The 13089-nt window shown below is 38.8% G+C and overlaps 1 protein-coding gene across 1 annotated transcript; it reads left to right on the plus strand.

Moving 5' to 3' along the window:
- Positions 1 to 9: 9 nt before the first annotated feature.
- GALR1 (galanin receptor 1) lies at positions 10 to 11365 on the plus strand. The gene is made up of 3 exons (XM_010083585.1): positions 10 to 646; positions 7498 to 7563; positions 11026 to 11365. Exons 1-3 carry the CDS (start codon positions 335 to 337, stop codon positions 11341 to 11343), a joined length of 696 nt encoding a protein of 231 aa, XP_010081887.1. The 5' UTR covers positions 10 to 334; the 3' UTR covers positions 11344 to 11365.
- Positions 11366 to 13089: the final 1724 nt, after the last annotated feature.

Here is a 13089-nt window from a genome sequence, read left to right on the forward strand (position 1 = left end):
GCCGCCCCACCAGGAGTTCAACCTCTCCGGGCTGCTGGAGACGGAGGGGAAACCCCTCTTCGGCATCGGCATTGAGAACTTCATCACCTTGGTCGTCTTTGGCTTGATCTTCACGCTGGGGGTGCTGGGCAACTCGCTGGTGATCACGGTGCTTGCGAGGAGCAAGCCAGGCAAGCGCCGCAGCACCACTAACATCTTCATCCTCAACCTGAGCATCGCCGACCTGGCCTACCTGCTCTTCTGCATCCCCTTCCAGTCCACAGTCTACGTGCTCCCCACCTGGGTGCTGGGTGCCTTCATCTGCAAGTTCATCCACTACTTCTTCACCGTCTCTATGCTGGTGAGCATCTTCACGCTCTCGGCCATGTCTGTGGACCGCTATGTGGCCATCGTGCACTCCCGACGCTCCTCAGCCTTGCGTGTTCCTCGCAATGCACTGCTGGGTGTGGGGCTCATCTGGGCGCTCTCCTTTGCCATGGCCTCACCTGTAGCTCACCACCTGCGCCTCTTCCACCGCGACGCCAGCAACCAGACCTTTTGCTGGGAGCACTGGCCCAACCCACGCCACAAGAAGGTCTACGTGGTTTGCACATTCATCTTTGGCTATCTGCTCCCGCTGCTGCTCATCTCCTTCTGCTATGCCAAGGTGGGGCAAAGCAGGTAGTGGTGAAGGGTATGTAAAAGGGATGTGAGGGGCGACACAATGGTGGTGGGTGTCCTTGAGCTGTGGGGACATCTCAGGGCACATGGAGGGACATGGCACCCTCCAGTCACAGCAGGGCAGGGGTGAGTTTGTGGCACAAAGGGAGAGGGCAGGTTTTATAGCCAAGGGGTGACAGGGGTAGACATGTGCATGTGTGTGGCACAGAAAGGTCAGGACAGGGATTGCACAGGGCAGGGAGGGGCTTTATTGAGGCAGTTACTGGGGTCTCTGTGCTAGATTCCTGTGTTGCAAAGTGCTAAGAAGCCCCAGTGCTCTGCTGCTTTCTCTGTCAGTGCAACTCTCCTACTTGTAGTGCTGTATGAAGAGTTTAACTCAAATAAAGTACAGCAAAGCAACAAGTTGTTGAGACTTCAAACAAAGCATTGCAGTTCTTTAAAAATGCAGCGTGCTTAAAAAAAAATGACACAAATCCGCCAGTTTGGTCTGATCCAGTTAATATGTTAAGAGGAAAAGGTGCATCATGCTGCCTGGTCCCCTGTGAGCCCTGTCTTGTCCCAGTGGCAGTGGATGGGAGATTTCCCTCTGACTTCAGCAAGGGCAGGTGGTACTAGGGAGCAGTGCGTGAGGACCCAGGTAGGAAAAATCAAGAAAGGTGCCTGCACTTAAGGACTGACTTTTCTGCTCAGGCAAACTGTCACATTTTTCTGTAAATATTAGTTGCAGCCTTCAGCGTAGGATCCACTGCTTGCTGCTGGAGAGGATCTAGAGCACTGTCTGCTACCCACTGAGTTAGGCAGATATTTTCCTGTTTCTGTGCCAGCAACCAGCAGTAGCAGTAATTTACATTTGAGAAGATGGGTCTGCTCTTGCAAATAAGGACTGCTTAAGTGTTGAGAAGTCAGTTCTTTAATTTGCAGGTTCAACAGAGGCAATTAATGTATGTAATTTGAACAAATAATTTTATGTTCTGTTCAGTTTTATATGTATTACATCAGCTTCATTGTGATGTGCAAATTAAGTCTAGAATGGCATCCCACTCTGATAAAACCAAGTTATGCAGAACTCGAAGGACAACACTTCTAAATTACTGTTTGTAATGAGACAAGTCTGACCTGGCAAATGGAGAAGAAATACATGTTTTCATACATAAACTGAATTCTGTTTTCCCTGGGTGAGTACGCCGGTATTTCGTCTGCAGTGGTGACTATGACTGAGCTGTGAGAGGGATGAAACTTACTGTAGCCACAGATCATCAGAGTTTTAAGAAAATATTACATATTTCAGGGAGAATGTTATGGAATGTATGCAGAGGGAGATTTTCAGCTATTAAGAATTCTTATATTTTTCAAAGCCAAGCCATCCTCAGTTTCAGCATAAAGTACTAGCCTTCAAAGTCTAATTATATGGCAGAAGATTGAAAATGAGTCTTTCAAAATTGTGACAGTCCTGAATGGTAGAGAGGGGGAAAAAAGGAAATATGCTTAAAAAATATATAAGCATAGTAAATATAACACACTGTGTTGTTACAAAGCACCACTACAGAAGTAGATCTCTCAGTATTAGTATGAATATGCAGTTTAAAAAACCCCACAAAAACCACAAGACGACAAAGCAACCCTATGTGAAATACATGCCCAGAACAAGTTCATAAAACCAAGGCCACTTGAATTACATCTAAAATCTTGTGCTTAAACTGCCAGGCTAGGATCTCACCCTTGCTTGGTGATGTGATTTGAGCCTGTATTAACATAGCATATTTGATCCTGCTTACCATAGCATCAGGCTGGAAGATCCAACCTGAAGGGATGAGTTTTAGGAGCTACCTAGGAGATATCTGGTATTCCCATCAGTGTCAATGAAGCTGAAAAATGCTGTAACTTGTACAAGGCTGTTTGAGGTCTTTGTACCCCGCAGTGTCAAGGCTCATTCCTGCCCTCATTAGGAGCCAGTGGGAAATCTCCAACTGCAATATTTTGGCACGTGGGGAAGAGCGAGGGAGAAATTAAGGGTGACAGGAGCTGAAAATCAGAGCTGAAGTTTTAGGTTTGTCAAACCCGTTGTGACTCCCACAGGTGTCCATCAGAGTGGTCACTGTGAGCTTTTATTGATGTCACTAAAGTACTATGAAGTAGAAGTATTCTGGCTTCTGAATGCACACAGGGTTAGGGGATCTCTGCTGTGTAATAACCTCAGAGGTATTATAAAAATAAATGCATTAGTTTCTTATAGACTTCACTGTTTTTAATGAACTGAGGATCAGATAAATAAAACAATCTTCTGACACAATAGATTAAGACAAAGGAGACTCATTTCTCTATTTGAATATATTGCCTTTTCCAGACTCCTTTAAGGCACTTCTGTCTTTTATAAGGAAATTGCAATTCAGTTTCCAGTTTTGAAGGTCTCGTTTTTGAGGCACTCTAATAGAGAGCTGAGTTCTTTCCCTCTCTCACTCTCTCTTAAATTATGTTAGGATGGATTTGTAGTTTCCCCAGTGGATAGCAACACTGTTACAACCTATGGAAGTGCTGAAATAGTGCTAGGTATTTGGAAACCTCCCACAAAATCAGAGTTGGAAATCTCATGTGATGTGCTCTTGAGGCAGAGATTTGTGAGATCGTGCTCTGCGTCATGTGTGTACGGCTACCTGTTTCCTCTCCCCCCCAAATAACTTTGGGTCAGTTTCAACCAAATTTGATAGAGGAGTGAAAATATCATCAGGAATGATATTTCCCTAGTTTTGTGAAAACAGGAGTCAATGAAGAAGGTGGAGAGTCTCCATCTTCTCTCTCCTTTAAGGAGAGTCAGTTTGCACTCAGCTGTTAAACAAGACAAGCCATAGGTGGAAGAGGTCTTATGTAGCATCTGCTCATGGAGGAGGCATATTTTTGTGAACACACAATCAACAAATCACAAATCCATAGGAAACCAGCTTTTGTTGGCTCACTGAACCGCGCTTGAAAGGAGCTTACTGCTCCAGACAGAGGAGCAGTGATTGTATAGTTATTAGTTGAGTTGCAGCGCTGCATACTTGTAGACAGCCTTTATTCTTATTTTTTATTGCTTTTCATATTACTTGCCGTATTATTTTAATACTGACTTTTTGTATGTGTTTTGTAACACTGCTACAATGTTCCCTCACTAATGTGTTCTTAAAAGGCAAAGTGTTAAATGACTCCCAATGAGCTTCTCACAATTAACATCTGTTAGGGTAGTACAATGTGACAGCTGATTTTGGGTGCCTCTGCTTTTGACTACCTGGTTATGAGGCTTCAGTCTTTGAAAGTCAGGCCTCCTTCAATCAGGCCTTTAGGTTGGACACTTACAATCCTTAGCAAACTTTTCCTTTTATAAATGTATGATCTTAAAAGCTTTTTTAAAATATTATTTCTTACCTTAAGAGTGTTTCCATTATTATCTATCATTCCAAACATTCTGAATTAATGGAAGTCATGTATGATTTATAGACTTGGTTAAAAGTAAGTCATAAAAAGTAGAAGCCTCAACATAAAATACAAACTTACATAGTTCTTGGCTTAAAATATATCTTAAATTTTGCAGAGCAGTGAGGGAGAACTTTATTAAACTACACTGAAAATAAAAAATAAAGGGTATGACACATTATTGACACACTATTAAACAAAAGAGGGTGAAGGATCTGTTGTGACAATAGAAGTAGCAGCATTACTTTAAAAAATGTATTGCAGGCAATAGCACTCAAATCAGGTTCATACTATAAAATATGGTTCAGAATGTAATGCTTGCATTATGGCTCTGTTAAGCAAGTAGTTCAGTCTTATTTGATAACGACCTTGGGCAAGCTTTTCTGCTGCATGATTTTCAATGCCTGATAACGAAGGTGTGGTCAGTGAAATTATTATATACAGCCAGACAGGAAATACGCTTTGCAACAGTGGAGACTTCAAGATTTCATAATGTTTGGCAGACGTATATGAATAGGCACAGATAATTTAAGCTATTTTTTTCTCTCTCCCTTATTGGAAAAATCCCTTTCTTGACTTGATTTGGTTATAGTCCCTCAGCCTGGGAAGTCTGGATAGTCTGTAGGCAAAATCCAGGGCCTTCCAAATGCCATCAATGGTAGTACAGTCTGGACCAGACTGGAACTTCTTATGTTTTTGTGTTCCTACAAGTCTCTACACTGTCTTTCACAACTGCATAACTTTCTTCCCACCCCCATCACCTAAAAACAGGAAAGCTATTTTTTTAGCATGGTATTTTATTCCCTGAGATAAAGATGCACATGCAAATATATTAGTGGATATTTTGAAATACTTTCTTTAGAGAAATAACCTGAGATGAATTAAGAGGCACATGATAATTACTATTCATTCAGAAGTGACAGTGGCTGTTAGAGGAACAATTGATTATTCATTGGCCTAGAAAAGAGATAATTTGCACGGGGCAGTGAGGAGAGCTGTCTTTGATTTGCCTTGTAGTGTTTCTGCATAAACATGGGTCTTAATATCCCACCACAGTATTCTGTGTAGGTCTCTGAGAGCTCTCCCATTGCTGTTGACAGGTAATTAAATTCTGCTTGTTTCTCTTGCTGATAGCTTGCATACCATCTGGTACACTGACACGCAGAGCCAGCATGTTTTCACTGCAGAGACTTGTTTTATGAAATATGTCTGTAATCTGAAAGAGGGTTAGTTGAGAAGGATTCACTGGAATGTTGTTATCTAAATCTTCAACACTCCGAACACACCCCAGACCCCCACACTTTAAATATCCAATTTGACATTTTGTCTACTGCATCTTTCTTTGTGCTGGAGAGAGATGCAATGCAGAAATTTGTGCTAAAAATTTCAGAAAATAAGTAAAAATATATTTGTAACTTTAAAAGAAGATTTTACAGTTCTGGTTTCTGGGAAGAGTTTATCTGACTTTAGTTTTGGGCTGTGAGGGAAAATTGCAGTACAGTCCAGTCTCTGGGTGCCAGGTGATGAGGTTTGCAAAGGTCCGGTAGAAACAGCCCATCATTGTAAGTTGTGTGAACTGGGGTACGATAGATGAAGCAGCAGTGATCCAAAGTGAACTTCACTGTATGCTCTTCCCATGGTCTTTTTTATTTTTATATTTTTCCACCATGGACTAAGCAATTCAGCTGTTTTGTACAGGGTGCCAGCAGGCGAATAAAGAGTGTGTGAGCCAGAGGATCATTCCCCTGGTTCCCAAAAATTCTGCCCTTTCCTTCTGGTCTGCTTCATCCTGGAGAAGGAAGCAGGGCTGGGACCCAGACAAAACCGGACCTTCTCAGAGAAAACCCATTTATTTTTCTCCTGCCTTTCCTGAGCTGAGTTTAACCAGGTAGCAGCTTGGCTGGTGTTTCAGACTAGGGAGAGCATGCAGGGCTAAGGCTTTTATGCACAAACATGTTAGTGTGTAGATAAGCACATATGAACTGCACTTCCAATGTTAAGTGGTTACAAGTAATTTTTAATTTTATTGTTGTTTGTGGTTCACTGCTAGCTAAGAGTAAGTAGTTACAAAGTGGAGCCCGCTGATGAGCTATGGTTATTCACAAATGCCATCTTATTTCTTTTAATTTATCATGCATGTTTCTAAGACTCAGATGCCAGAGTGGGATCAAGTCTATAGGTCATCTTGTCTGGTGTCTGTCCTGGTAGCGGTTAGCTGTGCAGCCTAACAAAAACAGAGAAAGCATCCCCAGATGATATAAAAGAGTTTGAATTTATACCTTTTTCCCCACCTCAAGAAGTCTTCTTATAAGCCCTAAAATTTAGTGTTATATACCTTAAAAAAATCCTTTTAATACTGGATGATCTTACTTATTAATTCTGGATGATCATACCTATTAAATTGTTCTCAGTTCATCTTAGAGCTATGTAAAGTGCAACCGAACATCATCATCATCATCATCATCATCATCATCTAACTGAGCTCTACCTTCTGACACGCCCTCTAAAAATTCCTCTTACCATATTCTAATTAAACCCTCAAGTTTAATTAAGCATCTCCTCTTTTTTTATTCTGTATGGTTTACAACTTGTTAAACACATTCAGCTGAAGAGCATGTTCCCTATCCCCCATGCCTACAAATCATGCCATGAGAATGTATTAGATTCGGCTAATAATGACTGCAGATAAAGTAGGACATGCACATCTATGCATCCACTATCCAAAATCTTACGTGTAAATTATTATGTTAAAATTTGGACCCTGCTCTTGGATGATGAGTCTTTTAGAGACATGCTTTAAAAAGTTACTTGTGAAAGGTGCATGACAAGTATCATCAAACTGTTGATAAAGGTCATACCTCATGTGAGACACATTTTAGTATAAACTATTTTTGGAAGCCTAGGCTTCTTTCAAAGATCAAATAGCACTAACATCCTGATTATATTAACCAAACATCTATCTGAAGAAAGCGAATTATGCAGGTGACTCAGAAAAGCTCTGGCTTGAAACATACACTTTTTATGTTACATGCAGTAAAGGTCATTGTAAATTAACAAGCACTGACATTTTTATGGAAGAAGAATGATTGCTCATTCTAGGTGCATGATAGGTTTCCATTTTTTGCCTTGTTCAATTATAATATGTATTTGTTGTGTAATGCATCTGAATTTGTATATACAAATTCAATTGTGGTGTGCTTCGCATTTGTTCATTCACACAGATGCAGATATGTAATTCCTCTGGATTTTATGTTGTGCACTTTTGAAATGTGTAAATTGGATCAGCGATGTTTGTAAGTGACTCATGCCATACTGGAGAGCATACTCTGAAATATGTAGGTTTGCATTTTAGAAAACAGTGACATGCAAGATGCAAATTAATCTTTTCAGGTTCTTAATCATCTGCATAAAAAGTTGAGAAACATGTCAAAGAAGTCAGAAGCATCCAAGAAAAAGGTAGATTGCTTTCATTACCAATATCTGTTTGTTTATATTTTAGTTTTATGGTTAAGCTGATTTGATATTATATTGCTTGTTGTCAAAGATGTAATGGAGAGATGGAATTGAAATGAAGTATTTAATGACATATTCAGTGTCTCTGTGATCTTAGCAATATTGGAATATTTTCTGATCTGAGTTTTCCATTGCAGTGGATCAAGCCATTAACTGAGATCCCCGTATTTTGAACTTCAGAGCGTCTGAAATTTTGACATGGAGAGACTACCCGTCTCTAATAATAAATGGGTTTTTTTTGCCTCACCAGCTTTTTTCCTGAAATTGTAGATTTTTTTTCTTTTTTCTTTTAACTGGCTGATTTTTTTATGAAGAATTCCTAGGTTATACGATGAGACTTCCAAATGAGGTTCCTTTTACATACTGATAGGAGCCTAATAAGAGACTTAAACGATTCTGCAATTCTTCTATTGGTTTTCCACAAAAACTTTTTTCTCTTATGTTCAAGACTTATTTTATATACTGACTACAAGCAGAATCATGAAAGGTCTTTAAAGCAGAATATTAGCTTTGTGATTTAAAACAATATTTGAAAGATGTGTTTATATATTGAATTTGTCAGTTAATATAATACAGTTCTGATTTTTGAGCAGATTTGACCACTCTAATCATTTGACTAACTTCTCAGTTTATGAATGTGGGGTCAGAAAAAAACCCTTAGGCTATAGCTCTTCATTTGGTCTGATCACTATTACCATATGGGCCTGCAGACTGTCTGCAATGTAAATGAGATATACATGGGCTCAACAGGGAGTAAGTAATCTATTATTTATGTATTCTCTGGTTTTTGAAAAATACCCTAGTCAGTAGATTAATTCCCAGAATTAAAACCATTATGGCCCTGATTCTATAAAATACTGAACATATACACTTTTGCACTTAATGTTGTCAAGACCAAAGGTGTAGTTTTCAAAGGCATTCTGTACATTGCCATCTCTACTCTCACCTAAATTATTCTCAAATGGGAAATATCTGTGCATTTCCTCTAAATACTGGTTCTTAAAAACTGCCAGTAAAAAGCAGATCTGGCTAGAAACTAGCTTTCATAGTTTCAGGGAAAAGCATTACAAATATGCTCACGTATCAGGGTGCAGTAACCAAAGGGCAAAAAAAAAGAAGCAGAAATTTTTTTTGCCTTTAGAAAATAAGTTTCTGATCCTATGGCCTATGTTTTACAAAGCAACTCTGTTTTCACTAGTGTGTTGTCTCTCTCTGGTTACTGCCTGTCTTATTTTCCTTATAGTATTTTGTTAAGAATGCATTTCAGGCTTAATGATACATTTCTAGCTTTATTTAAACCTTTATGAAAATTTCAATAGCAGAATCTTAAAATTAATTTACTGTATATGTGGAAAAAAAAAGTTTATTAAAAATATGAACACACCCAAATGCTATTCTTCCTACTTTTGGGTCACAGAACATCCATAATCATGTATTTTAGGTGGGTTTTATTTGTTAATAAGAAATCCTAAGCATGATCCCATTAGGTAAACAAGAGCTGCCCTTTAGTGTTACCTTGGTTGCAAAGTATAGTGAAGACTGTGGAAAGGTGAGTTCTGAAGTTACGCTTAGGAGGAATAATGGGATAAAACAGATGTTGTGAGGATCCCTCATGCAAAATTATTTATTCTGCAGACATAAAATACCTTAAGTATGATGGTTACAAGAGACACAAGGTCAGCCTCTGCTTTCAGGTGCATCTGTGCAGTCTGTTGAAAGTCAATGATTTTCCTGGTGTAATTTTTTTTAGAATTTTGAACAAACTGAAGTAACGTGCCTCTTTTGAAATAACTGTGCATGTGATATCCAGAAAATCTGTTTTCAGTTGGAATATTAACACATTGAAGGGATCAGAGAATAAACTGCTCTTAATTTATACTTCCTTGTTAGCACATATTCTCCTGATGAGATCTGAAAGAGAAGATATTTGTGTGGCTATTCATTAGTGGCAACTGACTTAAACTCCATATGGCTAAGTAGAGGAACGGCTTGTGAAAACTGATGAATCCTTGAGACTAAACAAATTTACTACAGATATTATGTCCTTTGGTTTCTGTTGTGAGATTTTGCTAACCAACAACGGTATCTATCATAAGTTGTTTTGGCTTGTTGCCACAGAAATAAAACCTTTTTTTTTTTCTGTAAGTTTCTATAAATTATGCCATGTTCTATATTATCTAATAGATAAGTCAGTCTGAATTATTGCAGAGCATTAATCAATTCAAGAATTATAGACAAAATTCCAACAAAAAAACCAACAAAAAGTCTAGGTATTCTCTGTGCTGCAGTATTTATCACTTTGTGGACACTGGATTAGTTTTGCCTGTGAGGAAGAGCCTAAGCTATCTGAAAAATTATGTTGGAAATTGTTAATATAGTAATTATAATGGTCCCTAACATAATATGCTTTGGAATTAATACTAGGCTTTTGGTCGGGAGAGTGATTTAGTTGAAAGAGGTACTTGTTAGAGGAGTAGATATTAATTAGTTGAGCAACTGCAAAGCATTAACTGCTGTTTCTGAAGCAAGTGAAAGCTAAAGAAAACATTGACAGTGAAACTCCACTTGCTCTGGCTTTCAGACAGTACCTGAAAGGCCTGTCCTGATTGATGCTGTAGCTGTCTGGATGGATCTAATGAACTTGGTGGCCTTTCCTCTCATAAGTAAGGCAGGTGGAGTCAGGAGGCAGCACTGAGGATATTTTGTGTTCCAATTTTTTGAATTCAGCTTTTGGTGGTGAGCTTTAATTTCCAGATTGGTTTTGACAATGTGCAATCACCAGGCATTTCAAGCTCCTTACTTTTCTCTTTTTTTTTTTTTTCCTAGTTGAATCCTGGAACGTTGTTGTATGACTCTCCCTGTGGAAATTTTATGTTTGAAGGAGAGACTTTAAAAAAGCTCCTGTCTCTTTTGTAGACACTTTGAGCAAAGTGTTTGTCTGACTGCTCTAAGCTCTTCCTCTGCTCTAAGCTGCCTTCATGTATAATAAATCCATCCTGAAATTTTAGTCAGAAATACTTGTTCACCATACTAAAATATAGATTGTTAGATCTGGCTGAGATTTCCCAAAGACCCATTTTATCATTACTTTACATCAAGCTTATGTCCACCACAGAAAAGGCTAAGCTTTTGTGCAGGGAATCAGGAACATCATTCTTTACCTCTGAGCAAAGTTATAAATTTGCCTTTTACTGTGGCATTTTCAAAGCGAAGGTTCTCCTTGCTGTAGTTCACTGTGCAAAATGAAGCACATATAGGTAATGGAGTAAAATCAGTGATAAAGATGATGAAGTGTGTTCTCTCTCCGTATACCTTCCCCCCTACCCCTCCAATGATGGTTTTGAAGCAGGTTTAAAGCTGATTCTTTGCTTATCAGACATCTGTGTTTTCCTTTCCCTGTCTCAGACAGCCCAGACTGTGTTGGTGGTGGTGGTGGTTTTTGGCATCTCCTGGCTGCCGCATCATGTCATTCATCTCTGGGCTGAATTTGGAGTTTTCCCACTGACTCAAGCCTCCTTTCTCTTCAGAGTAACTGCACACTGCCTGGCTTACAGCAATTCTTCTGTGAACCCAATTATATACGCATTTCTCTCTGAAAATTTTAGAAAGGCCTACAAACAAGTCTTCAAATGCCAGACAGGTAATGAGTCACCTCTGAACGATGCTAAGGAAAACAAAAGTCGGATAGATACACCGTCATCTACCAACTGTACACACGTGTGAATTTGACAAGTCCTGTATGTTGGCTCTTCATTTGTGTGAACTAAACACCTAGAAAACAAAGCACAATGAGCTTTATCCTGGGTTTATCTTTATAAAGCTAATTGGTATTCAATGTACTGAAGTTGTTTTTGTAGGAAAAGTTTGTGAAACCGGTATGAAAGAATATTGGGCTGATCCTTTGCATCTTAGATAGCTTTGTCAAATTAAGCTCTTGAACCTTTGAAAGATACCTGAGAAAAAAGTGTTGCAGATGATATGTCTGTATTCTAACTCACTATGTTGTGTAAACATTCCAATATAACATGCAAGAAGGAAATGTTGATATGGTCAAGTAACTTTCGGACATCTTACTCCATCAGAGTGAAAAGACGGCTGAATTTTCTGTCTCACAGAAAATAAATGCCATAGTACTGTGATTTCAGAGAGGAAATATTTTGTTCTCTCTTCAGATCGTTTTGACAATGCTTTTTCTCTTGTTAAAGTAAAGATGGGCTCTGATTCAGAGTTGAAATAACCCATGTACAACTTGAGGCAATTGCTTTAGAGAACAAATGCTAATTTTATCTGTTTAGCTGTCTTTTTAATGTAACATACTGAGTAATGATGGACTTTTTTCCACTTCATATGCCTGCCTTACTGTATACACAGAACTTTTGTGTATGCTGTATAAGGTTTTGTTTATGGCCTATATGTAGTTGTACCAAAGTGAGGAATTGTGTCCATCTGAGGAAAGCTTTTCTTCATGTGTTGCATGTGTGTGTGTGTGTCTATGTTTTGTTAACTTTGTAGTCATTGAGATGGAGATACAGTTTTAAATGTGCAATACATACATATGTTTTAAAATATCATGTTCCATAAAGCAACTCTGGGCAATGCTTAAGTGTTTAAAAATATCATTCCCTTAAAAGTTGTAGAAGGGGCTTGGTATCATGTGTCTCTAAATTGGAAAAATTCAGAAGGATGCCTTTATATTATAAAGTATATAACATATATGATCCAGTTCTGAAAATTCCTGAATAAGATGATTAATTTCAGCAATTTTATAGAAGTACTTAATATGTATTTAAGTGGTAAACCACTAAAGAAATAGCAGAAGGGCATTTAGTCCTCTGAGAACATTATTGTTAGCTGGAGTAAGATATGCTTTTACCTTATTTATTAATGACCCATAGACTCACAGAGTAAATTAAGTTGAAGGAACCTCCGGACATCCTCTCAAGGCAGGGCTACCGTCAGAGTTGCATAGCTTTCTTGTCTAAGCAAGTTTTGAAAATATCCAAAAATGGCAATTCAGAGGTTTTTGTTTGTTTGTTGGTTTTTTTTGGTTTTTTGTTGGTTTTTTTTTTTTTTTTTGGCAACCTTTGCCAGTGCCTAATCACCCTCACTAAAATATTTTTTTCTTACTCCTGTTGGGATTTTCTTTGATGCAGCTCGTGACTGATGCCTTCTGTCCTTTCACTGTGCACTTGAGTCTTCTAACTAAGTGGAAATTAAATTTCCTCCCAGCCTTCTCTTCTGAAACAATGTGTCGTGCTCAGTCTCTCCTCATCTGTTGTGTCCCTGGCCAGATTAGTGGCCTTCCATTGGCCTTCCTCCAGTTTATCCGTCCTTCTCATGAACTGGAGTGTTCAAAAATGAACAGTGTGTTCTGGATATGGCCTGAGAAGCACCAAGCAGACTAATTGCTTCCCTTGACCCATTGGCCGATTCTTTCTAATACAGCCCAGTCTTACAGTAATTTATGGC

The sequence above is a fragment of the Pterocles gutturalis genome, unplaced genomic scaffold, assembly GCF_000699245.1.
Source record: "Pterocles gutturalis isolate BGI_N339 unplaced genomic scaffold, ASM69924v1 scaffold1145, whole genome shotgun sequence".
In the NCBI taxonomy this organism is placed as follows: Eukaryota; Metazoa; Chordata; class Aves; order Pterocliformes; family Pteroclidae; genus Pterocles; species Pterocles gutturalis.